Genomic DNA, 27984 nt, shown 5'->3' on the forward strand with positions numbered 1-27984 from the left:
AGCTGCTTCTGGAGCTGACAGGGCTCCATCTCCGATCCAAAAGTGACAGAAAAAGAGGTCAAGGACACAGAGCTTTATTTAACTGGTGGGACCAGAACCCAGGGGGGCTGGAAGCCAGGAAAACAGGGCTTGGATAGTCTAGCTGAACCTAGGAGGGACCCCAAATCCCCGGGAGATAAAGCACAAGATTGCTTTTTGTTATTAGACGTGGGAAAGAACTAAGAAATACATTTTGACCTGAATTCTTAAAAAGTCTGGTTTTATTCTACTGCCTTCTTTACCTTTCTTTTTGTAGAAGTTAATATGCATATTTAAATTATTAAAGTTCAAGTTGTAGCTCTGAAGGAAGACCTAACTAAAAGGCAGATGCTATTCTACACACTCCTTCAGTGGACTGAGAAATTTTGCTTGTCCAGTTTTAGAAGCTGGGACTCAGCCATTCCTTGTAACAAATCTTTCATACTGTTATACTACCATGGTAGTTCATCACACTATCCTTATTTTCTCCTGGAGCTATTATTTCAGAGAATCATGGGCACTCTGGGTTGATATGGACCGTAAGTTTGTGATGCACACTAACATGTAACAATCTTGTGTGTTTTTTCACTCACAAAACTACCAAAGTTTTCTAAACCTACTAAAGCGATGAACCAATACTTGCTGAGGGCCTAACACGTACCAGGTGTCCATACAAGAACTTACCTAATCCACACAAGAGTCCCGGAGATGAGTCATCTAGGACGGCTCACTAGCGAGAACCCAGGCAGGGTTTCACAGAAGTCAACGGCAGAAGTGGGGTTGGCACCAGTCCTTCTGACTCCAAAGGCAGTGCTCTCCTTCCTTCATGTCACACTGCGTCCCATGGGGCCCAGGATATGAAATGTGCTAGGTTGCCTGCGGCCTGCCTGGCTTAGCTCACGACCCATGAGTGGGTTTACACGTTTCTTCCGCTAGGCTCAAGCACACAACCCATCGTTAGGTTCCACTTGCCCTGTGCCTCAGAGGCCAAGAGTTACAGAAGCCCGGCCCTGATCCGGCTGTCAGCACCTGCTGGGACTCATCACCTCCATGATAAACTCCTCAGCTGAGCAGAAAGCACAGCTTGCCCTGCCTGGTAGGTGGACAATTACGGGAGGGGCAGAGCAGAGAGGCCTCTCTGAGCAGCAGGGATTCCAGATCTCAGCACAGGCTGGTGAGACACAGGATGGGGCTAGTCTTGAAGGAAGCTGGGGGAGCCTGTGACAGCAAGGCCGTGGAAGGGCCTGGAGCTTGTTTGTGAGGGTCAAATGCGAGGATCTGTATCTGAGGACACCTCGACAGTGGTAGAGGTCAGGTGGGATCATTATTAAAGACTCTGAGGTTGGGGTGGAAAGATCCAGATGTTGTCAGGTTTGCTCAAAGCCTCTGAGAAAAGAACTTTATCTGAGGAATGCAGGTCCTTTTATTTATTTTATTATTATTATTATTATTTTTGAGTTGGAGTCTCACTCTGTTGCCCAGACTGGAGTGCAGTGGCCGCTTCCGGCCACCGCAGCCTCGACGTGCTGGGCTCCGGCGATCCTTCCACCTCAGCCTTCCGAGTAGCCGGAACTATAGGCGCGCTACCACGCCCGGCTAATTTTTGATTTATTGTAGAGATGCAGTCTCACCAAGTTGCCCAGGCGGGTCTCAAACCCGCAGGCTCAGGCAATCCACTCACCTCAGCCTGCCAAAGGTGCGGGATTACAGGCTGAGCCACCGAGCCCGGCTTGCAAAGTCCTTTTAAATGATCAGGCGCAGAGATATTCAAACGAGACTGCAATCATGTCCTGCTCCCCACCGTGAGATATGTTCTCAGCTCTTAAAACAGCTTGCTATTGCCGCAGATGATGCTACAAATTAACCTAATAATGCTGCACCAGACACTATAACCCACACCCTATAGCTTAACAATGTACAGCCGATCTCAAATCAATGTTATTTCTGTAAACCAATAAGAATTCCCGATAAGCCACTTTCTATCAGCCCATTCCTTGTCCCCCTTTTTTGCTTTTAAAAACCTGCATGTCAGCCGGGCTCGGTGGCTCAGCCTGTAATCCCGCGCCTTTGGGAGGCTGCAGTGAGTGGATGGCCTGATCCTGCGGGTTGGAGACCTGCGGGGACAACTTGGCGAGACCTCATCTCTACAATAAATCAAAAAATTAGCTGGGCGTAGTGGCGCGCCTGTAATTCCGGCTACTGGGAAGGCTGAGGCGGAAGGATCGCCAGAGCCCAGCAGGTCGAGGCTGCGGTGGCCGGGAGCGGCCACTGCACTCCAGTCTGGGTGACAGAGTGAGACGCTAACTCAAAAAAAAAAAAACCTGCATGTCTCTGATCACCCCTACCACCCAGCCCCCAACACGGAATGCTTGCCAGGGACCCTGGGTACAAGACCCGGGTTTATTCACACCCCCCTAAGGGCTATGGGGGGGCAGACTACCTTCCCCTCCCTGTCCTGACCGTCCTGATCTCCGGTCTTTCTCCTGGGGCCCTCCGTGGCTATCCCAGGCTAGGTCTTATGGGCGGGGTCAGTCCAGACTCTGCCCTCAGTCATGGTCACACTTGTGGGCCCAGGGGCAGCTGGACTCTGCCCTTGGCTGCAGTGGGACGGGGTGTTTTGGGGAGAGCCCCAGTCCTTGCTCCCTTTGTTCTAGCTCTTCCCAAGTGCCCTCTGGGACTGGGTCACACTTACAATAAAGGAAAGGCTTGCCCCGCCCCCCCCAAATAACAAACTTGCATGTCACAAAGGCCCAATGGAGCTCATATCCAAGGTTGCTTGGGTCTGACTCTTCCAGACAGCTGTACTCACTTTGGCTCAAGTAAATTCTTTAAATTATCTTTTGTGTCTCAGCTTCTTCCTTTTAGGTCCACACTACTGACTCCTTTTCCCAATCCTAAATTCTAACTGATGCTTCTGTATGTAAAAGGAAAAAAGGAAGTGTCCCTTGTAAATTGATCAGGACTGTGGGTGTAAACAACAGAAACTCAACTCAACCAGCCTGGACCAAACAGAGCCCTTACCTGAAGGCTCCACAACCCATGGGAAAGGCCGAGACATACACAGGTAGGCAATTTCTCTCCCTGATTCTGCTTTTCCTACATTCTGAGACAGGCTCCTCCTGGTGGTAGGAAACAGGACCAAGTTACTCTCATGCCACACACTCCTCAGCCTCCTCCCTTCTGCATCCAAACTGGAAAACCCCAGGGCAGGTCTTGTGCCAAAGTCAAACAGTAAGATTCCCTTACCAGAGGAGTACCTATGGTATAAAGAGGAATTGGCTTGTGTCCCTCGGAGGGAGACAGTGTGACATACCGCAATGGCCTAGGAAGACTCCTGGCTGACAAGCAGTGAACTTCCTCTTAGATACGAAGTCAGATCTTGCCAGGACATCTAAGGGACAGGAAGGGACCCTCTCCTTCACACGCCCCATGAGCCGACCAAACAGTGGAGCACATTGCTGGTGGTGGCACCTGTGTGAGAGGTAAATGTCTAGATCTGGGCCTATTCCTTGACTCTGGAGGAGGTGCTACCAGAATGAGATGTTCACATGGTCTTGAAAACAATCACCCTCTCCTCATCTTTAGAAATATAGTACAAGCCGGGCTCGGTGGCTCAGTGGCTCAGCCTGTAATCCCGTGCCTTTGGGAGGCTGAGGTGAGTGGATTGCCTGAGCCCGCGGGTTCGAGACCCACCTGGGCAGGCGAGACCTCATCTCTACAATAAATCAAAAAAATTAGCCGGGCGTGGTAGCGCGCACCTGTAATTCCGGCTAATCGGAAGGCTGAGGCGGAAGGATCGTCGGAGCGCAGCAGGTCGAGGCTGCGGTGGCTGGGAGCGGCCACTGCACTCCAGTCTGGACGACAGAGTGAGACTGCAACTCAAAAAAAAAACAAGAAATATAGTACAGACTGGGGTCTTGGGCATGGAGGCCAAGGATGAGGAGCTCCCTGGATACAGAGCTATCAACTATACCCTCAGATAACATGAAACGATCCAAGTGTTGGGCTTGAGGCTGAATCCAATGGGTCCAATTCATTTGTCTCTTCATTTTCCTCACCCCAACTTCCCGACACAAGCATGTGTGGCCTCTGAGGGCATGGGAGAGACCAAGTTTTAAAAGATAAAAAATCCAGACCGATGCAACAGAGGTGACCTGGACCACACAAGAAAGGTCAGCATCATCCTGAAGAGGTCTTCCCAGACAATGCTGAGACGGAAAAGGTGCTGCCTCAAGGGGGCTGCATGCGAAGTGGTTGCCCGAACAGGCACGAGGCAGAGCAGGCTTTCTGGGTCCCATTTTGTGCAGGGGACGGGGGCCTGAGCCCCCTGCCAGGCAGTGCACCCCGCTGAGCACTGGGACCCATAATCTCCTGATTGCTTACAGCTCTGCCCGGAGATATCAAAGCCAGGAAGAAATGGGGGGATGGGGGGTGGCCAGTGCTGGTTGGAGTAAGGAGGGCTGCTGGGAGGTGGAGGGAGCCCAGGAGGAAAGGGCTGGGGGCAGGGAGGGGAAGGCCAAGGGGGAGAGAAATCAGAATTAAATGAAAACAGGGTTTGTAACTGGGCCTCTCTCAGTAAAGTTCTACCATGCATGCATTAACCCTCCATCAATGAAAACAAAATCCAGGGACCTCACGCCTGCCTGCTGGGGCACATAAAGCTTAAGGGACATAATATCTTCCAGGTGGGTGTGCCCAGAAGCACACAAAGGTGCCTGACAAGTCGTTTAAAACTGACTGTCAAGGTCAAAACAACACCACCTGCAGGCACAACTGAAATGTCTTCATGAACCCCCCTTCTGGGTTCTCTGTTGTTGTTTGTTTTAAAGCAAAGCACAGTTTGAGCAGCAGGCAAGCCTGACAACTGTTCAAACACATGTACGTGCAACTTATTAGCTTGCAAACGGCGATATCTGGGAGCTAAAAACGAGAGACGGGGGGACGAGTTGGCCACTAACTCTGAGGGTCAAAGAGGAGGTCTGAACAGGAAGTTGCTGGGCCGCAGGAAGAAGCCTTCATCTAAGGAACCCGCTCCCGATGGGGTATTTGAAAACGCCACTCTGCACTGACGGCGCACAGAGCCGAGGCAGTTCTGATGAAAGGAAGGGGCCCCTGCCCTGGAGATCTGTTTATTCTGCAATTAACTAGAGGCTGCTTCTGAAACTTCTGCTCCGGGGCCTACCATTTAAACGCCTACTGCTGCCTGGGTGCCCACAAGTCCAAGAAAACCCAGGCCTCATGATCTAACTAGCTCTTACATCAAAAAGAAAATATATGTGTGTATTAAACTGCTGGACAAAATTGAACCACCCCCACCCCTGTTCAAATTTAAAAACCTAATTAAATCCAAGATATTAGGGCTCTAAGACACACTGCAGGCTCTTCTACACCAACCCCTTACTTTCCCGGAGAAGAAAATTAGGCCTGAGAGGCCCCGCGACTTGCCCAAAGTCCCTGCCTGTGACTGGGAGCAGCTCCTGGGGAGCCCAGCGTGGGTCCCAGCCAGGCCAGCAGAGAGCACTGCCAGGGAGCTGCCCCGCCCACCCATCAGCACGCCCAGCCCCCCTCCTCAGTCTGCCCCTCTCACCTGCAAGGCGACACACGGTGTGGAGTCAGTATGAGCCTCCCAGCAGAATTAGCCGAGCCCCACCCCAAATTCACTGAGTTGAAGACTAGGGCAGGGGCAGGCAGTTCGTTGCAGGGATCCAGAGCCCAAGCCGATTCATTGGGATGAAGGGAGGAAATGACAAGAGTTCACTTTGATCCTCACTTTTTCTCATCTTTTGAACTATGCTAATGGGTGTGTGTGTGTTTTACAGTGTATCTAACATACTAACACTGTACTAAATGTATACGACTTACGAGTAAATAAAGTAGACGTCTGAGTGGGGTGACTGTTCCAAGAGAGGCTGTCCTCAGAAAAGCGCGGGGCGGCCTCTGGCACCAGACGGAGTCTTCTGAGAGTGCAGAGCCTGCGCCTCCTTCCTCACACTAGAGAGAGAGGCCCTGGCCGGGCCCTGACACGAGCAGATCCCCCACCACCACTGACAGCGAAAGGTGAACTACGTATCCAGCTGTACGGTGGACTCCCAGATATTTCTGCATAGCATCATTTCTCAAAGTGTGTTTTGAGGAGGTGGTTTTCTTGAAAGCACAGTGGTCCCAGAAACGCTCGCTATAAAATGGGCTCCCCGGGCATGAAAGTTGGGAGATCGCTGTATACCCTGGCACTGTCTTCAAGAGGCACAGATACACCAGGATATTAAAGCAGGATAATAAGGATATTAAAGGCTTTCTTAGAAGCCCTCCAGTAAAGAATCCCTTTTAACTTTGCTTAATCCATTCATTTCCTAAACTAATTAACCCACAGTTCCTTTTCCCACATTATTAGCATTCCACAAAACTAGCCGTCCTTGAAACCCAGTTTAGAAAATCCTGATTTAGGCTACAGGTCTCTTATTTCCTCATGGTCACCCCATCAGCATTCATCACACCTGTCCCTTGATTGACATGAGTTTCTCAAATGAATTCTCGGCTTTGCCCAACCATCCCTTTCCAACTGCCAGCTTTCAATAGGATATTCAGACACTGCACAGATACCAAAAAAAAGCAGCCAGAAACTGCAACTGACTCATTTCCAAAGAAAAGCACCATCCTTAGGTTGTTAGAGTTTCCTTTTAGAGGAGATCAACCAAAAAACTTGGATCTGCCAACCAGTTTCCAAGAGCTTGGTTCAGTGGTAGGCGGTTACCAGCTCCTAAGAGCAAGAGCCCTCCTCTTCCTGGCCTGTTCCAAGTCTTGGCTGGGGAGCCCAACGATCATTCACACTTTCTTAGAATGAAGTTCCAAGATTTACATTTTATGGTGTGAAGCGGGGAGGTGGTTATTTTTAGCAAGCAAACTGGGAAGGTGAAGGGCAGATTTGGTTTGTTCAGCGACTACAGATTTGGTATTCTATCTTCCAGGAGCAATGTCTAGACTTTCTGAGGAGTCACCTCTATAAATAGCATGGTTAGTTAACCAAGAAATAGAACATGTTCTACTCTGAGCTCCACTCCGGGGTTAAATCAGGATGCACTGTGCCCTCAACTCCCGTATAGTACTCAATTTTTTATAAAAGTAATCCATTATTTAAAGGCGTGTCTCCTCACACCTGTGGCCTTTTAATATAATCAAGCTAACACATCTCTTAAAGAAAAGGTAGCTGAGATACGCTTCCACTTACATTTTAGGGGTGAGGTGAAGAGACAAGGCAATTTCTCAACCAATTTATGCAAACAGGCCTCTGGGGCTCAGATGTCCCTCGTTCCAGCTGCATATTGGCAATGTTCCCTTCGACAGAGCTGTTCACATATTGTGCCTTGCTTGAGGACTATTTCCGGAGTTGCTGTTCTCCTCAAAAGAAGTCTACCCTTAAAAGAAAGACTTACATAGCTCTATGCCCACATGCATCTGTAAGGCAGTCCAGAAGCTGGTAGTATTTGATCACTCTGTGTAGTGGTCTAAGGAGAATGAGCCTGTCGGATTGGGAATATCCCAATTTAGGCACTTTTGTGTGTTGAGCTCCCATGTTCTTTTTCACCCAGGGAGTGTATGTTCTATTCAGGAATGAGGCTTCTGTAGAGAAGCAAATGGCAAGGAGAAAATAGTCTTTTCTTTGCAATGGAAAAATGGCAAGGTAACACTGACTGGCCCAAGGACTGGAACAGATTAGAAACCTACGATGACATCAATAGAGGGAGACGATTACAAATGTAGGTAAAGGGATGATTGCTTCAGGAAGGCCTTTCAAAGGCCTGACAACTCCTCTTGAAGGATGGCTCCAGCAATGTTCTCTGAAGGCAGGACTGTCAGTCTATGTGTGTAGAGAGCAGTTCAAAGAAAACCAAACACTTAAGCGTAATCTTTCAGAGGGTGAGGAATCATGGCATAATGATGATAAAATGCTACTTCTGGATCTGACAAGCAACACAGCTGTTTGATGGCAAATAGAAGATTCTAGCTAAACCCAAAGCTGTGAGTTCACTCTGCCTGCTGCTCCAACAGAAGAGAGAGAGAGCCTGGCCCCCAAATACTCATGCGATCCAGGAATTTGCCTGGTACCCAGATTCTATGGCTGCCTTGAAACCAGCCCACAATGAATGCCTATCTTTTTAGTTACACTTTCCATGGGGAGACCTTGAAGCAAATATATATAGACCTAGTAATAGACAAGTCTTGCCTAAGTTTGAACCCTCAGACTTAAGCTCTCTGACAGCCATCCTGGGATGAGGCCATTTTACTTATCTCTCTGACTTCCTGGCTCTCAGTGACTTGGGCATAATATGTATCCCCTTATATCTGATCTGTAAAAAAATGGAACACACACACACACATTCTCACAACCGACCCCACTTAATACAAACCAGTATTGCCAAGCCTAACTAAATCAGCTGAGAGCTTCCCAAGTCCCAGAAGAATATCACTTTATGAATACCAGTTTCTATTCCAGGAAAAATAATATGAGAGAATGAACCAGAACACATTAGAAGAGGAAAGCCCCTCCCGACAACATAAGATGGAAACAAAGTCAAATATTTTTCTCAAAGCCAAATAATCTTCTCCCTACAACATAGGATGGAAACAAAGTCAAATAATTTTCTCAAGAAAAACAAAAAACGAAATGGAGAAATTGAACACAAAAGAAGCAACAAAGGGAATGCATCTGAGGGGGCATAAATCACCTTGCATGTACCTCATTACTCACGACTCATTCTGTTTGCTCATCTCTACAGCAACGGCAGGGCTGCCAGTAAACAAGGGATTAAAATTTTACAGGAAAAAAAGGGTGGTATGAGCTGCTTTCTATCATTCATGCCCACCTGTTCGAAACAGCAGAGCTGAGTAATACTGGAAAACAGGGGAAATGCCCATTCAAAACATTTTTTAAAGCAATTCATGCAGAAAGAAAATTGAGAATTTATTAGAATCTGAGAAACAAACAAACAAATAACAAGAAACAAACCCCACACACAAACCAAAAATATACAGTCTATCAGAGAAAACAGAGAAGTTAGCAATTGAATTGAAAGGCACACTAATTTAAGGCCCAAAATCTAGTTCCTGCAGGAAAGAATCACTATGGTTGCATTCTGCCTTGAAACCAGGGGGCCACATCCCCTGAAATTTAAAGAAGGATTTTTTAAAAAGTATGGTGGTTGTGATTTGGGGATCAAAAATTCAAATAGAAGCTAACAAAGAACAAGCAGATAAAAATTCTCCAAGCTGTGAAACCTTGCCACTTAAGATAATGACAGAAATTTATGACTGCTTCCTTCCCCAGTAGAAAGGAGCACAATTAGAAGGCTGAAAACAACAGGCCCTTTGTACCAGCATGTTATGTTTTGCTTATTCTATTACGCATTGACTGGGAGATAAGAATAAACAAGACAACACCCTATCTAACCCCAGGAGGGGGGGTGGAGGGAAAAGCTGGTTACGTTCATCCTTGGGCATGTATGTGCACACCGTTTATTTGCAAATTGAGGTACTTAAGAAAATTGTGCATGCAATACTCAGAAACTAGTCTAAGCACTCAGAAGTCTTTTATTGCAAAATCAAATCTTTTAAGAACAAGCCGTCTGTAATGGGAAGTTTTACAGTTTTTCTTTACTGAAAAGCGTGTTGAAGATATTTAAGTAATTAATAATTACTTCTTCATGCTCTTTATTTATCAATCCTACTTTGGTTCAGTCTTAAAAAAACACTTTAGGACTAGGATTAACAAACATATAAACACAGCTTCCCTCCCTGTGACCTATGGCGTCAAAAAAGCTTGCAAGGAATCAATGAGCAGCCACTAGGGGAAGAAACGTGGTGACCTGAGACCTCTCCCTTCTCTACAAAGGAAGAGCTGCCAGTCTGGGTGCCCAGTGCTCGGATAGTTCCAACAGTGGGGAATGTGGCTTAAGGGCAGCAACCGCTAAGCCAGTCGAGTTCTAAGGAGCCGGTCACAAGATGGTATGGCACCTACAGTTCCAAGAAAACCAAGAAAAGATCGGACCTCTCTTGTAGCTCTCGCCCCACAACCCGTGACTGCCTGGAATGATCTCATTCAATCTCTGCCATTTCTCAGTGGCTCTTTCACTCACGGTGGGCTCTCCTGGTGCCAAAGTGATTTTAAGGAGGGGCTCCAGGAAAGTCATACTAACAGCTCACTGCCCTGCAGCCACACTGGTCCTCATTCTGCTCCTCCAACCCAGGTCAGTGGTTCCCCCTGGAGGCCTTCGGACTGGAACTTCCTCAGCCTGGGCTGCGTTGCCACCAGACGGTCACAAGCCTGGCTCCTTCACCAGACGGCCACAAGGCTGGCTCCTTCCCATGCTTCAGTCGCATCCCAAATGTCACTCTTTGAAGAAGCCTTTCCCTCTCACCTTAACGATGCTACCAATTCTCCCACTCTGTCACCGACTTGGTTTTCTTTTTCTTCATAGCACACACACAGCCTTTTGTATACACTATTTTTCTCCCCAACTAGCATATCCATTTCATAAGGACAGAAGCCTCATCAATCTTGTTCACCCTTATAGTTTCAGCATCTTAAGTCCTACCTACCTGGCACACAGCACATGCTTGATAGAAAAGTACTGCAAGAATAAACAAACAAACAATAAACACAGGAGCAAGAGAATCTGGTATAGAACCAGTGGGATAAAGGTCAAAGCAAAATTTGTCGCCTATCCTTAACCCCACTGCTGCCATTTCCCCCCAGTTTTCCTGGAGGAACTGGGGTGAAGCTCCATGTGAGTGGTGGAGCTGTGAAGCAGAGCTATCTAGCGTATGTTCTTTAATTCTGTGCTGTAGACAGAAAACTATTCTGAAATAATTTACAGGAGATTCTCAAAATTCAAATACAGAAGAAAAGAAAAAAGAAAAACGTGTGTGGATGTCAGCAAGGCAATTCTGCCAGCCTAATTATGCTTCATGACATGTAATTGTGAACTGCTGAAAGACAAATGGTGAAGCAAAGCATTTATCATAAACACATACAGAGGTAAGACTGGGGTGTTAATTTTTAAGCAACTGTCATAAATCTGGTTCCAGAATATTATCCATGATCATTCCTGCTGTTACAACAAAGAGTGCACGTGTGACGACGTGCTCCCTTCATGTATTTCTCAAGATGAGAAAATGGGGCTCACCAGTCAGTCCTTCGCTGTGACACTGAAAACATACGAGCACACAATGAAAATAGCAAGATATTAATTATGCCAACAGACAGAAAGCCCACATGTACCAAACAAGAAAAGTGTAAGAATGGAACTGTCAGTAGACTGTCTTAAAGGCAAACTAGTGATTTTCCTCGGAATTAGAATAGCATGAAGGCATCTCTCCCCTGGAATAGTAATTCAGAAAAGGATTAGCGGTGGGTGAGGTAGGGGATCAATAAGTAACAGTTCTTGTTATAAAAAAAGGTGACAGAAATCATGAAGTGTGGTACTGATAAATGGTATAGTTACTGCTAAAGCATCCCCAATTCTAAAATACTGTTTATTATTTACTTTCTAGTAAGTTGATTTGTCATAATCATACATTCAAGTTGTACAAATGCATTTTCTCCCCACTTCACTGAAATACCAGAAGCAGGCTCAACAACAGAATCAGAGGAGAATTTTAGGGTTACTCCTAAAAAGTATGAATGTGACATTTAAAGCAGTGAAATCATTATGGATATTACCCAAAATTTTAAGAAACTCTTTAACATGATTAATAATAATTCACCCATTTCAGTTCACATGGAGATGTTTATCATTTGCCAAAAAGAATACTGAAATAGTATAAAATGGCACTCATCATAATTAAGACCTAATCACTGAAGAAGTCCAGAGGTATGGAATTTATAATTTTGCATATATGTTTGTTTGCTTGTTTATGTATTTAATTTATTTTTAATTTTTTTTAAAAGCAGGATTCATTGAGAGGACAGAAAAGCTCCCACAGTGGGAGGGGACCCGAAGGGGTTGCCCTGATTTTGCATACATGTTTATAAAATATGGACTCAGGAAAGAGCCATCTAGGTTTGCCAAGAAACCCTTTGATCTCTCAGTGTTTTATAACTAATGGGACAATGGCAAGTTTCGGTGTGGGGGTCTTCTTTGGAAGACTCCTCCTAGCCTTGAGACTTCTCTATTCCTGCTTAGGGTACAGAGTTGACTTACAAGACTGTCGTTTTGTTCCAGCTTTGCGGAACCTCAAGCAAAGCCTCGACCATAAATAAAGCAGCAGGGCCCCAGTAGCAGCTGAGTCATAAACCCCACTCAGCCGCATGTGGCTCAAGGTGTTGGGATCCCGATAGAGTCAAGCCAAACAAGTGGAATCAATTTAAGTCAGTTCGGAAAAACAGAGCACTCCCCTTTCTTCACCCCAACTGACAGTGGGAGATACCACAATCCCCCTTATACAGCTCAAATACAGGGAAGGGTAACTAAGTCCAGGAAAACATCTAGACCTGGACAGACTTTATTTCCACAGTCTAAAAAGGAAAAAAAAAAAAAGATGTCTGACAACCAACCCCAAGTTTTTAAATGTACAATTCTCTTGTTTTTAAGCATAAAAGCAGTCTTGTTGCTGCTAAGTTATCACCATCACAGTTTTTGACATTTGTGCCCAGTACCATTTGGCCTTAGGGTACTTAGCCTTATTACTTTAAAAATACAGAGTTAAGCATATTTAAATCACTTTAAATATCGCAAAAAGCAGCAAACACAAGCCTACCTGCTTGGGCATGAAAAGAGAAGCTTTATAGAATGGCCTACAGGTCAACAAACTCTGGTTTTGGCAGACTGGTGTCAGGAAGGAGCTATAGAAAATAAGGTCCTGTGTATGAAAAATACTCTTTGCCTTTGGTTCCCTCAGGCCAGAACTTGGAACTGTTAGCAAACATGCCCTAAAAAACTGCAATGCTCATAAAGAGCTAAAAACTCCCAAATAAATATGGCCCCTCAAAACTGTGTACAAATGAGAAACATTTAATGAACAACCCTTTCTTTACCAATAATTCTGCTTAAATTAAGTCCAGCAGACTCTTCAAAGGGACCAAAGAAGCCCCCTTGTTAAGACAAATTCTATATATAGACATCCAAGACAATTATATGATGCACATAACCAAATATATATAATTATCCCAGTTTCTACATTCCCATTATCTTCATAAATATAGGATAAAAATCAGTCTAAATGACTTTCGCAGACCTCCTCAAGGATTAAGGCGAGCCAGCCAGCTATTTAAAAAGTATATGTATGTAGTAAAGATCAAAAGCAAATGTTCTGGTCAGTTCTTTTCTACTCATGGGTTTTACTAAGAATGTGTGCAGTTTTCAGGGAAAACACCACAAATGACAGCTGCTCAGAAGCATGGAAATTAATTGGCAGCAGGAATTTCCTTGACTAATAGGGAAAAACTTGAAGTCACATGTTTTGATGAGCTTATTTTTCCCATCCTTAGTCAAGCATATTCACTGTTAATGATTAAGATTTTTAAACAGAAATATAACCGAGTAAAGTCTTGAGTACATTCTCTGTATTTTCTCAGTGGAACACAGATACCCATCACTGAATGCACAGTGATATTAGTGAATGAATTTAGCTGTAAGTAATATACAAGGAAAAGGTTCAACTTGCAGGTCTTGATTTTCTGTAGGAAACAAACCAAGACACAATAAGAATAATGCATAATGCATTCATTACATTAAAAAATAGTAGCAAGACAAGTGCCATCCCCAATCCCCACAGTAAGTCATCTGCTTGAGCTGTTTTTCTAGCAGTGGGATGGATTTACACTGATCCGTCCACAGTCTCTCTGACACAGGACATCTCACGTCGTTGTCCTTGTGACCAGTGGTGCGAATGGATGAGACAGCTGGTCAGGATTAGATGAGCAGCCTGTGGCCTTGGGACCAAGTTGTGTTACTGTGCCCAAAGCCTGATGCTATGACCTTGGGCTTATTCACATTATGTTTTCATCACCCAAGCTAATAGCCCCTGGTCAGCCATGAGCCAGCAGACCTCACTCTGGGGGTACAATGTATTCTCAATCCCAGCAACCATGTAAGCTTTTTGAGCTCATGACACCCAAAGGCTCATGCATGGTGGAGTCCACATGAAAATAGTCCCTCAAGGCAGCAATGAGATATCCAAACATGAGTAACCACAGCCCTTCCATTTTAATCAAATGACAGCTCTGAAAGAGCTCAAGGAAAGTAAGAAAGAAGTCAAAGAATTTCCAAAGTATGAACCCCACGTGCCACAATGGAACAATATACCTGGCCATCCCGAGATTTGGAAAGTTGGCAGGAACGATGAGTACATCCAACCGAGAAAACGGGTGTGTTCCCAGGATGGAATGTGCAGCTGAGAGGCAAGGAGGGATCAACCGCAGAAGGGTCTCTTGACAGGCACCCTCAAAGCACACTGGGGCAAAGACCCGATGAGGAATGATCTTTTGGGTAGTGGCAGAAGCATTCTGGAAGCGGCAGGGGTATTCCATGTGACCGCAAGCACCAACATACCTGGGGAACAACACAAAATAAATGGGTGAGCCTAATAGAAAACCATGTTACTATTCTTGCAGTAGAAATGAGGCACTCTGCAGATGTGGACAACTTTTGGGAGATAGTAGTACAGACTGTCCATTTGAAATCTTGGCTTACCTGGTTCTATGCCGCATTGAAAATTTACAGGTCAAAACACTTATTGATGTGCTTGAATCAATGGAGTAGCTTCAATCTAAACTAAGGGAAAGTAGTAACATCTTGTTCTAGAATAAACTGAAGGAAAAAAATCCCTAGGGCTCAAAACAATAGAAGTTCTCACCAAAATAAAAACAATTCCTGCCTTCCATATTATGTTTTCAAGTACCACGACAGAAAAAATTTTCTCCAAATCAGGAACAATTCATAACTCAGAATGGAAGGAACAGTGCATCCAAATTAAATATCCCATTCTGGAATTTCCTAGAATGAAAGACTTGGACTGAAGTATTACCATGAACCAAATGACAGTTACAGGTTCAAACTTTCCCAAAGAACACACCATTTTCCTGAAAAGTAATCTAGGTGTTCTTTACAAAGCCCATCAAAAGTTGTTGTTAAGGAATACAGTACTTTTGATACAATATTTTCCCAATCTACTTGCAATACAAATTTAACAGAGTCATCCTTTTAAGGAAACAGATCGGAGCCCCGACTGCTCTATGTAACCACTGCCAGTTATTCCGTCAAAGGTGGAGCTGAAAGAGAATTCCCAGAACCTGACTCATAGGCCTCAAGAGAACTTATCTACCCAAAGAAACCTACATCAAAGGGAACTCTATTTTTTCACCTGTTAACATATCCTTTATTCAAACACAATGGAAAACCCCTCTAATTTTAAATTATAATTCTAACTATAGGTGCTTATTTGATTCACAGTGGATACTGGAAACTCTTAAAATGTTGGCATATCCCAGTATGGGCAGACTGTAACAAGAATTCCTCTCCAGATGTATGCAGTGCCTTTCACCCACTCAAGGCCAGTGCTCAGGAGATGCACATGGCTGCATGCACAAGCCTTGCCCTCTGCCAGCACGGTGCATGTAACATCGCTGCCAGCACCAATGGCATTTCGTCACAGTTGCGGGTAAGGAAAGAGATGGAGACCCATAAAAACTTCTCCCAGAACAAGGTGACAGGAAGAATATAATTATCAACAATGAACTCTAGCCAATGTCCCTGGATTGATAGACTTGCTTTGTGGAGAGAGTGCGTAAAGGTGCCCTAATGGCAAGTCCTGTGCTGGTGGATCAATTCAATGAAAGGTTTCACAAAGTGAAAAGGCCATTTACTAAATTAACCACCATGATTCCCTTTTCTAATGCATTTACACAAGTATATGATGTGCTATAGTAGTTTAAGCTCATCCACTCTCTGCTGAAGAGCTTTCAGAGCATGTAAATAATGGAGAAACTAGAGTCATGCAGGCACCTTCTGGACAAAGTTGAGGCAGACATTTAAATTCTATCTACCACAGCACAATTTTGCAAAGAAGCATTCCAGTGGCCTTTTTAGAAACACTCCACTGAGAAAGATTACTTTTTTCTTTTTTTTTAATTTTTTTTATTATAAAGATGTGGAGTACAATTCAGGGTTGCGCATACAAACACTGATTATGCAGGTATTTTTTTTCTTTTTTTTTAGTTGAGGTCTCACTCTTGTTGCCCATGCCAGAGTGCAATGGCATGCTCTCCACTCACCAGTCTCAACCTCCTAGGTTCTGGCGATCCTTCCACCTCAATCACCTGAGTAGCTGGGACCACTGGCGTGCACCACCACACCAAGTTATGTTTTTTACTTTTTCGTAGAGACAAAGTCTCGCTCTATTGCCTAAGATGGGGTCTCCAATTCCTGGGCTCAAGCGATCCTCCCACCTCAGCCTCCCAAAGTGCTGATATCACAGACATGAGCCACCATGCCCAACCAGAAAGATTATTTCTTACAGCCAAGAACCCCAAAGGTTAAAGAATAGATTGAGACAGTCAAAGAGACACCCAAAAAGTCAATTTGTTCAGGGAAAAATGTGAGTTAGAGTCTCTCTGGTCATAACAGGCACTAGCTCAGGAGATGAAGGTGATTCCAGTGGTGAGAATTAGCACTGATTTTTATAATCAAAGCCTGAGAGAAAAAGCAGGACTTTCCGGCGATCAAGCTACGGCCAAGCGAGACCAGCAAAGCTCCCAACAAAAACGGAAATAGAAGTGGCATCAGGGAAGCCACTTGTCGTTCCCATGTGGGGACTGGGAAACCTGGGCTTCAGTGGCTATTCTCAGACCAACCATGACTCAAGGCAAGCAACTCAGGATCTGGGACCTCTTTTTCCTCACCTCTAGCAAGGGCTCACAGAAGTGACTGCTGGCGGAGGGAAGAAATTGATCGGAAAAGGTATGAGAGAGCCTACTGGGGCGACGGAATGTTCTCCATCTGGTTTAGGGAACGCACATACAAGCATCACAGACTTACCAAGCTGAACACTCAAGATCTGTACATTTTGCTGTATATTAAGCACACTCTACTTGAAAATGAATAAACAAAAAAACCTCCAGGGTTTCTAAGGTTTTTTCCGGCCCTATGAGTCTGTGGTCACTCGCCAAAGGAGCCCCTCTTCATATAACAGCCTTGTAAAGGTAAGGGAATCGTGTACCTTTACAAAGTCGAGAATCGTCTTTCATAAATCGAGCATCAACTCCAAGATGTTTGTCTTCCTTCTGAGGCAACTTTTCAGATACTTTACAGCTCTGAAGAAGACCTGTTCCCCCACCAAGACTCCTCTTTAGAATGAACAACTTCAATGCCTTTTCTTCTCTGTAGTGCCCGTTTTCCATGCCTTTAATCATTTTTGCTGAGTTCCTCTGGACTTTATCCAAGTTTCCATGCTGTGCTTAAACTGTATGGCCCCAACAGAGGCCTCGAGAGGTTACGTGAACATAATACAAAGCTCCTGCAGCTGGAGAAGGCTATACTGCAACTGAATAAAACTGATAAACTTTTGACAGTTTCTCTAAGTGCCTTATAATTAATGTGTTTACTAAAATGCTCACCCAGAGTGGGCCGGGGCTTGTGTGACACTGGAGCTGGAAGAGGGGATGTTCTTCCTATAATTTAGCCCACATGAACAGTGATCAAATGTTCAGTGACCAACATTTTGGCTAAGTTTCTGGAACCCAGATGAACACTTTAGGCAAATGAAAACCTGTGGTATATAAGGCCCCTGTAAAAGTTAGATTTACATGAATTGGACTGGTGATCTCAGGAAGGTTTGAAGTAGAAAGAGGGCGGGAGAGGGCAAAAGGGACCAGATGTGAACATAACAGAAAACACCAATGCGATTGGCACTTCAGAGCACCTTTGCTGGCAAACTTTGCGTGGAGTCAGAGTTTTAATGGATGAAAACACAAAGCCACTTTCTGACAACTCAAGACAGCACACATGAAGCATGCAGCCGGGCAGGGTTAAGCAAATGTAAGCTATTATTTTATCAGCAGTACATTCTTGATGGACAAGCACATTGATAAATGAAGGGAAAACTTAATCACAGCCTATCAGATAAGGAGGGAATGAGGAAGGAACTCCATTCCTCCAGCTTCAGGCTTCCATGAAAAGGTGTACTTCCCTGGGGTGGCATCCTCAACCTCTCTTCCCATCTCACCTGACTGGCTTGGCCACTCTGGGCTTTCTCTTTCTGATCTCCTTGCCCACAGAGGGGGTACTTTTGGACCTGCTCTCAGCCATGTGTTAGGCAGGCTGTGCCTCGGAGTAGGGACGCCAGCAGCAGTCCAGCTGGGTCACTAACTGGGTGGGCAAATTCGTCTCATTTGGAAACAGAGTATTAGAGAGCCCTTGGAGACCATGCACTTAAGCAGTCCCTCTTCTGTCAATAACAAAATCCTTATTTTGAGCCCTCTCTCTGTTCCTTGACCGGTTATGAATTTAGAAGGACAAGAGAGGAGCCGTATTTACCCTTTTCCCTAAACCTCAACAAGAATTTTAGACATCCCCATTTGATTTGGCTCTATCCTCCTCCTTTCGGAATAATGGATACAAGAAAATAGAGAAGCCAGTTACTTCTAGGCAGGAAAGAGAGAGCACATTGGAAGTGGCTGCCGCCACTGCCCTGCCTGGCGCCTCTTGGGGATACGGCGAGGAGAAGAGCAAAATAACACATCTGTGGCGTTGCCTTCCCTCGCCTGCCCAATCTACACCTTTTTCAACTGCACAGCTTCTCTAACAACCAATTAGCCCTGATGCTTTAGGCAATAAAGAGCAGAGTACCTCTTCACCATGAAGGATTTGAGGAGCCCTGAACAGTCTTCATTCTCCAGATGAGGACAGTGTGGTTTTGCCCAAATAGCCATATCCAACCAGTAAAGATGGCACCTTCAAGCTCATAGGCATTGCTCTCAACTTCTGTTTTCTCTTCCAACATGACACATTCCAGTCAATAACAGTAGCTCCATCATGGCAGTGACTCTCTAGATGGGACCATGGATCACACTCCAGGTGAGGCACAGATGTTACATAGAGCCTCTTAAGGTCTCCAGGGAAGATTCTGAGTCACCTCTCTAGGGGGTCAGGCCTGGAAGTGAATCCAGGTATTGTTACTCAGTATGCATATGAATGTGAACAAGTTGCTGTCTGAGCATCAGTATCTTTATAGAATTGAAACAATAGTCTAAACAACCTATTTTACAGACTTATCCTATCAGGACTGAATGAGATGATACTTAGATCAAGACTTTCCCTGACTTCAAACAACCAATAGCTTCTGCATCAATTTAGGATAGACTAGGATATGCTGTAGAAGCAAACAACACTAGTGCTTCAGGAGCTTAACACACAATAGTTCACTTCTCACTCAAAAAAAAATTGCAAAATGAAGACTCCTCTGTGATCCCAGGGAAGGAGAAGGAGAAGAGGGTGCTAGAGGGTCTCACACACAATTAAATGTCCCCACATGAAAGCAGTATATGTCACTTCTGCCCACAAGTCCCTTCTAATACATAAGTAAAATCTAATAAGTAATCTAGGATGTTTTATATAGGTCAGAGAGTCCAAAATAGGTGAGTTATTGAACAAGAAGAGGAAAATACCTCTTCCCAAAAAAGCAAAATGCAGACAATAAGATGCGCCTGTCCGAAGAGAGAGTGCATGATTTCATCTCTGAAAGACACTAATTTCCACAGTCACTGTGGTAAGAGTAAAAGCAGCAAAGCAAAACCAACACATAAGGAATCAGCATTAGGAATATATCTTAGCTGGCTTTCAAGGATAAACTAACTACCTGTACCATTACTCTAGGCTTTCTCCACCAGAACGTCCTAACGTAAACAGGAGAATTGATTCAACTGAGCTGGGTATAAAAGCCCAAATAATGAAGCACGATGCACACTTCTGGCCTTCTTCTGTGCATTACCCTTCTCTCTCTTTTGGCTCTCAAAACCAGAAACAGCTGAACATCTAGAGAGGCTGCAGATGAATAGCCAATGACTTGTTCTGAGGTTTTAAAAACCCCAAACTATTTTATCTGGCTCATACTTAACAAACAAGAAATCACTACTGAATGTTAAAAATTCCCACCCAGGGCAACCCCTTCGAGTCCCCTCCTGTGATGGGAGCTTTTCTGTCCTCTCAATAAATCCTGCTTAAAAAAAAAATTCTCAGACCCAGAAGGTTTTCCTTAATCCTTTGGCCCTGTGATAGAGTCCTTGTGTCCTGTGCTCCTAAAGAAGCCATAGCCCACTGAGGGAGGCCATCCCTACAATGCCCGGCTAACAGCTGTCACTGTAACCAAAACAGCAGAGTGTTATACAAATGTGATCCATCCAACAAGCAACTTCTTTTATTATGTTTTTGACCACATAAGCACTACAAAACAAAGTTTTCAGGTATAGGAGGAAAGAAAATGTTGCATCTAAGGATTCCATACATACTTATTTTATTTTCTCTTTCTGCATAAATAATATGCCTGCATCTCTGCCTCTCAACTCTCTTTCCTTCCAGAGCTTTTCCTGCTTTGACAAGTCCTAGTTTGGTTTAGTTTCTCAGCAGCGCTGACTCACATTCCCAGTGCTTGGAAGCAATGCATCATACTACTCCCCCAAGTATTCCCCTCTCCCCCAGCAAGTTCCCAAACACAAACCTGAAGTCAACCTCGGAACGTGGGAAGGGTCTCTCTGTTACCAAATCACTTGATGAGCATGTCTCCAGTTTCATTTCTTTCCAGCATCCCACTGCAATTGTGAAGGTGGAGGCTGGCATGGGCATAGTTACATAGTAATGCCAACTTGAGCACCCTATAAACAGGAAGAGAAAAACCATAATGAGGCCAATAGATGGTTCTAGACCTTACTCTGTATTTCTTCCCTTGAGGCACTTGAAGAGGAGCTTGTGTGATAAGCTGTTAAGAACCAACTCTTGGAGGTTGCCCACATCAACTAAAAGGGGATTATTTCAGGCCTCAGAGAAAGCACAAAAGAAGGTTTCAAGGCAGCCAAGGAGGTCTGGGTCTCTCCCAGCGATCAGTTTGAAGGTCTTCAAGTGAGGCTATAAATAAAGGATGGTGGTTGAGGTACTCACAGCTGTAAACACAGAAGTACACAGGTTGTATGCGTCTAGAGACAAGAACGTGTCTTATTCATCCTTACTGTCTAGATATTTAATATAAAAACAGATGCTAATTGGTATCTGTTGAATTAATATCAACTGAACAAAGCAATGATCACTTCCATGCTATAATGAAACTATCTTGTCTAAATTCAACTCAAGTCCATCTAAAATGTGCATAGTAGAAAATACGAGACTAGGAAAGGGAGAAACCTGGGTTTTAGTCCCAACTCTGAAACTAATTAGTTCAGGTCTTACCGCCATGCCTTTTACCTGTTTGGCTGGTCTTCCACTCCTCCTTAAGTAGATGAAAGCCAGGCACAGGGAGTTGATGGAGCCAAGGGCTCCCAACTCATTTGTTATATATATATTTTCTTTTTTTCCATCTGAATTTAAGATTCATCCCAACTAGTCTGTAACATGGCTGGGCTTAGGGTTAGAGTGGTAAGGGTGTACTCACCACTTAGTCCAAACTTTAGAGAAGGCTTTTATCAAAGGAAAGAACGGTTCATAGCCTGTAACACTATATTTCCCTTGTTTCTAAGACAGAAAAACAATTTTAACGTTTCTGAAATCTGAGTGTGTCATACAACCTTACTTAATATAGTATTAATATAGTATTTTTTTCTGAGCATCTTCTATAAATTGATGGTATGTCTTTTTTTTCTAATTAAGAAAGGTCAATTTATTAAAGGAAAGATACATTGTGAAGGACACAATGAGCAGGACAACAGCAAGAGTGTCTGTTGTCTGCGGCCTTGATGGTATATCTTAAGGGGACTTGATGTCACCTTATATTATGGAACATGTTTCTCCACTCCTCATGTTCCCATGGTGGGGAACTACCAATAGAGTAGCATATCTCTTTCAGTACCCTTACAAACTCCTTTGTAGGAGCTATGGTTGTCTTTCTTGCTTTATGTTTTGGGGGCTAAACATCCATGGAGTGGCCTGTAGTTGTCCAATTTAGTCAATGGTAAGTGTCAATTTGATAATTTATAAAATTCAGGGTGAAAATACTAACATGCCTACACTGGCCACATGACCTAACATGACATATTTGAATTGCTTTGCCATGACGAGCATGGTAATGCATGGCTGGAGTCCCAGCTAATTGGGAGTCTGAGGCAGGACAATTGCTTGAGCCCAAGAACTCAAGGCCAGCCTGGGCAACACAGCAAGACCTCATCTCTAAAAAATAAAATGAAATAAAATAATAATAACAAAATCTGGCCAGGTGTGGTGGCTCACGCCTATAATCCCAGCACTTTGGGGAGGCTGAGGTGAGAGGAATGCCTGAGCTCATGGGTTCGAGACCAGCCTGGGCAACTTGGTGAGACCTCATCTCTACAATAAATAAATTAAAAAAAAGAATTGGCCGGGCATGGTGGCACGTGCTTATAGTTCCAGCAACTTGGAATGCTGAGGTGGAAGTATCACCTGAGCCCAGCAGGTTGAGGCTGCAGTGGCCATGAGCATGCCACTATACTCCAGCCTGGGCGACAGAGTGAGACTTCAACTCAAAAAAAATAATAATAATAACAAGGCCGGGCTCGGTGGCTCAGCCTGTAATCTCAGCACTTTGGGAGGCTGAGGTGAGTGGATTGCCTGAGTCCACAGGTTCAAGACCAACCCAGGCAACTTGGTGAGACCTCATCTCTACAATAAAATCAAAAATTAGCTGGGCGCGGTAGCACGTACCTGTAGTTCCGGTTACTTGGAAGACTGAGGCGGAAAGATCGCCGGAGCCCTGCAGGTCGACGCTGGGGTGACCGTGAGCATGCCACTGCACTCCAGCCTAGGTGATGGAGTGAAACTCCAACTCAAAAAAAATAAAATAAAATAACAAAATCAAAGTGCTTTACCAGTCACAGTCAATATTAGAGGTAAGATTTTGGTCTCCATATGCATGACTCCTTTATTTATCTCTCAACTAATTCTGAACTCAGAAAGGTAGGACTTAAGGAAAAAATAATTATGATTTCTGGTAAAATCCAAGTTTGGAGGCCATCAAAAGAGATATTTGAAGGAAGAATACTTAAGGGCATCTTCGGAGCTGCTGGAAACTCATCACATAGGCAGCAATTCTCTCATGCTTGCTTGTAAGTTTCACCCTGGTTTTGGAACCAGAATGGTCACTCTTGAGATCCTTCTCTTTGTGGCTAAGAAGTCGAAGGCCTGCTCCTCTTGAAAGAGACAAGCAAATCCAGTCATGCTGGAGCCAATCCAGTGATAGCTTCTACTGGGTTTACAGAGTATCACTGCTCTGATCCCAAGCCAGTAAGAAGAGTATAGGGACAGCCACAGAAGTCTTGACAAAGGCATGACATGGATCAGACATGACAGGCTATACCATGCTGAGCTCCCTCATTTTTCTACCTCCCCATAACGCTCTTATTCTCTGCAATCTGATGCTTCCCGTGACAGCTCCATGAAAAATTTCAGTTTGTTCTGGACAAGACAATGAGCCTGGAGCAGGTGGGAGGGAGGGTGGAGATGGAAGAAGAGTGAAGAAGTTGTGGGTGAGATCCTGGTTCTGAAAATCCCTGGTTAAGAAGAAAAATCCCAAATAACCAAATTTTCTTAATCAAAGGTCTGTCTGTCATTCTTTTTCTGAAGTACATTTTGGACTGTCCCTGTACTCTTACCATGGACCATTAGATTTTCCTTTTGAAAAATTTAGCTCCTTGGGGGTTCAGTAAATAAGCAGCAACGGTTAGGCTTTCAGGTAAAAATGGAAGTTTGAATGCATGAGGCCACCTTTACTTCTTCTCAAAACCCCATTAAAGGACAGTAAAAAAAAAATATTTTAAGACATATACCAACAACAACAGGCGGAATAAGACAGGAGGCAATAACAACACAACACTGGAAGCTAGAGTACAGATGGAAGAGTGGCAAATGACACAGCAGACCTGAGTCCTAAGTCGGCAGTGGGGAAAGATAAGACCCACCTTATTTTGGCCCCTAGAAACCCCAAAAGGCACAGGGCTAGAGAAAGTGCTAAAGTCAGCGGGTCTGGCTGAACATCCGAGAGGTGGTCAGAACCACAGATGGGTTCCCTCTGCTGCACACCTGAGCCATCTGCCCATCCCTCACACATCCCAACAAATACCTGGAGGTTTATTTTCCAGAGAGAGTAGAAGAGAGGGCCTCAGGGCTGGGGAATGAGGGATGGAATGGCACAGGTGACGGCAAATGAATGGGATTAGAGGAACGTGTGCATGTAGGATGACGAGGCCACCAGCCATCTTCCCTTGTTTGGCTCCTAGCGGCTGGCAGCCAGGCGTGCACCCTCCAGGCAGGAGTACCCTAACACCTAAAGATACTGACATTAGAGGTTTCCTGTGATTAGCCTACGACAAAGCTCATGGTTGACAAGCTATGCACTCACAGCTTCCAATCAGTATTTTTATCCCCTGCTCCTAAATGCTTGCAGACAAACCTCCAAGCATCCTTAGAAAGCCTTTATTTAATGCAAAACCTTGAGACGAAAATAAGCAGAAACAAGCAACCTGGAGGACAGTGACGATGCAGTGAGAAAACCTGAAAAATACCAAACATGCAAACACTGAGAATTAGAATTTATTGTATCCCTGAAATAATATGGGATAGTATTTTTAAAAAAGCACTCATAAGCAAAGAACAAAAATGTTTAAACATTACAGAAAAAAAAAAAAAGAAAACTCAATAAAAGAGATGGGAGGAAATACAAAGCTGAGGACATTTCCCAGAAAATAGAGAAAAAAAAAAAAAAAAAGACGAAAAGATGAAAGAAAATAGTGCAGTTCAGGAGGTCCAATATCCAAGCAATAGATGACAACAGAGATAATAAATAGATGGAAGAAAATCACCAGCTAGAAAATTCAGGAAAACTGCCAGAAACTGGAGAGGGCATTAGTTTCCAGACAGAAAGGACACAAAATACCCAGAACACTGGATTCAAGGCAACCTACAGCAAGAGACATCATTAGGAAATTTAGATGAATGGAAACAAAGACAGGATCCTACAAGATTCAGAAAGAGAAAGAAAAATTCACATGCAATAAGAAGAACATGTTCAGATACGCAGAGTCTCAAAGAATTCACCTCCCACCATATTCTCTGGAAGTTACTACAGTATGTAACATATGCTTCAAAAAGAGGTAGTAAGACAAGAAAGAGGAAGACAGATGAGCCCACACAGAGAGAAGCACAGGGAACCTGTGGAATGATGGAGAAGGGGTCCCAGGAGTCAGGTGTGCACGCGTCAGGAGAGGCCAGGAGAGCCTGCTGCATAGATGGAACTGAGAGAAAACCTGATGTATCTGAGCATCTCGAAAGGTGATTTAAACAACGTTCAAAGCGTCTGGGGTTGGGAAATACATAGAAAGCCACGCAAATGGAAAAAAACAAAGATTAAGACAATTATTACTCCAAGAAAAACCAACATATTATACAGAAATAACTACAAGGCTCAGCTTTTAATAACAAACATAAATATATTGATACAAATGAGGAATGCTGATCTAATCAATGTTATGATATTAATTACACTGAAAAGATGGAATTTTAGGAAGGGGGGGGTCTGTGTATGATGGAGTTGGAAAAAAAGGAAAGACAGGTAAATCCTTAGCTGCCATAATAGGAAGACCAGCCCTGAGCAATCAGGTACCTTACTGAGAGACATGTAAGTCAATATCAAGTCATCATCTAGAAAAGATGAAAGTGGTTACCTATGAAGCAGGAAAAACGAGGGGAAAGAGATACAGAAGACTCTTCTTGGGGACGGGAGCCTAAGAATCCCAACAAAATTATTTGTATTTTTAATAGAAAACACTTCAGCCGGGCTCGGTGGCTCAGCCTGTAATTCCATGCCTTTGGGAGGCCGAGGTGAGTGGATTGCCTGAGCCCGCAGGTTCGAGACCCACCTAGGCAACGAGACCACATCTCTACAATAAATCAAAAAATCAGCTGGGTGTGGTAGCGCATGCCAGTAATTCAGGCTACTCGGAAGGCTGAGGCGGAAGGATCGCCGGAGCCCAGCAGGTCGAGGCTGCGGTAGCCGGGAGCGGCCACTGCACTCCAGTCTGGGCGGCAGAGTGAGACTCCAACTCGAAAAAAAGAGAAAACACTTCAACTACTCCATTAACTAAAAGGTAACCTTAACTGAAAAAGAACAACATTTTTGGTTCTGAGTTACTATTAAAATAACAAAATATAACTCAAAAGGAAGAGGTGATCTAGAGACAAGGAGTAGGCACTACCCTATTAAGAAATGCTTTTAAGCTGGGCACAGTGGTTCAGCCTGTAATCCCGCGCTTTGGGAGGTTGAGGTGAGTGGATTGCCTGAGCAAACGGGTTCGAGACCCGCCTGGGCAACTTGGCGAGACCTCATCTCTACAATAAATGAAAAAATTAGCCAGGTATGGTAACGCGCGCCTGTAGTTCCAGTTATTCGGAAGGCTGAGGTGGAAGGATCGCAGGAGCCCAGCAGGTCGAGGCTGCGGTGGCCGGGGACGTGCCCCTGCACTCCAGTCTGGGTGACAGAGTGAGACTCCAACTCAAAAAAAAAAAAAAAGAAATGCTTTTAAGAATGAAACACTATGCACAGCACACTTTTCCCCTAGGTTCCGCACTGAAGTTTTGACCTGATTTTTTGCTGCCTGTCTGGTTCTTGAACCATCCATTGAGTCCGTGGGCAAGATGCAACTTGTGGAAATAGCAGGAACTGAAACCACTTCTAACCACTTCTAACCACTTCAGCAGGAACTGAAAGCACTGCTAACGGAATGCCAGGCATTTGTTAGATCCCTGCACAAGGTCACCAAGAATCTACAGAGCGCCCAATCACATCGTGTCCCAGCACCTCTCTCAGAATGTCTGTACCCTCAAGGTGGTGTGGGGAGAGCACCAGAAGCCACATAGGGAAGTAGCAGGAGAGAAAAATAGAAATGAATGATAAAAAAGTCTGAAACCTTGAATGACCTGCACTTTGCGTGAGATACCAATAGTAATAATAACAGAAACTGAGTTGAGTCCAACACAAATATTTTAGAACTGCCATTCTTTCCTTCTCTGAAGCTAAATGATGGAAAGAAAATGATTTTGGGGGGAAATGTATTACAAATTCATAATCTAAATGCTCAAGATGATTTCCTCCTATGCAGCCTGCGAGATTTTTTATTTTCTTAAATTCCTAAGTTCCCCTACTTTGTGAAGCTCACGCGGAATAAACTGCTTCATACTTCTAGTTTTTAAAAGCAAAAAAAATTTATTGATTCCCAAGAGACAGTCAAATAGGGGCAGATCAATTGGCTGGGCCAAACAGGAACCAGCCAGGAGCCCAATTCCCAAAGACCCTGGTTGAACTCCTCTCAGAAGCTTCTCGCTAGTGTCTGGCTCTGGGATTCTTGCCTTGATCCTGGGTCAATGCTGGAGTCAGCACTGAGATCGTGGAATGCTTCCAGCACTTGGGAGAAAATTTTTATTCTTCATTACCAAGAGGACATTAATAAGTACCCTTGTTTGGTAGAAAACTCTCTTTTGAGTTGTCTGTTCATGGATTACTCCAATCCTGTATGAAGATTGCCCACTGCCACAGGAAACAATTGAGCTCACCTTCCAATCAGGCTGCAAAAAATGCAAATCACAAGGTGGAAATACTGCCTCAGCAAGCAAAGCATGCATTCCCCAGGCAAACAGAATCATTCCTGGATTGTCTATTGTTTGGAATAAGCCTACCTTGAAAAAAGAACCAATGAGGATTTATTTCTTACTTTGTTTTTGTTTTTTGAGTTGGAGTCTCACTCTGTAG

The 27984-nt window shown here is 44.3% G+C and overlaps 1 protein-coding gene across 1 annotated transcript in view; it reads right to left on the reverse strand.

Moving 5' to 3' along the window:
• CUNH9orf3 (chromosome unknown C9orf3 homolog) overlaps positions 1-27984 on the reverse strand; it is a 306444-nt gene that overhangs the window by 266781 nt on the left and 11679 nt on the right. Inside the window, exons 2-3 of the mRNA XM_008050889.1 lie at positions 20725-20878; positions 14319-14564 (exon numbers count right to left, since the gene is read on the reverse strand). Of these exons, the coding sequence (XP_008049080.1) occupies positions 14319-14564; positions 20725-20878 (400 nt within the window). The remainder of the gene's footprint in view (positions 1-14318; positions 14565-20724; positions 20879-27984) is intronic.

This window comes from Carlito syrichta, unplaced genomic scaffold (genome assembly GCF_000164805.1).
Source record: "Carlito syrichta isolate Samal-C Ts95f unplaced genomic scaffold, Tarsius_syrichta-2.0.1 Scaffold153948, whole genome shotgun sequence".
In the NCBI taxonomy this organism is placed as follows: Eukaryota; Metazoa; Chordata; class Mammalia; order Primates; family Tarsiidae; genus Carlito; species Carlito syrichta.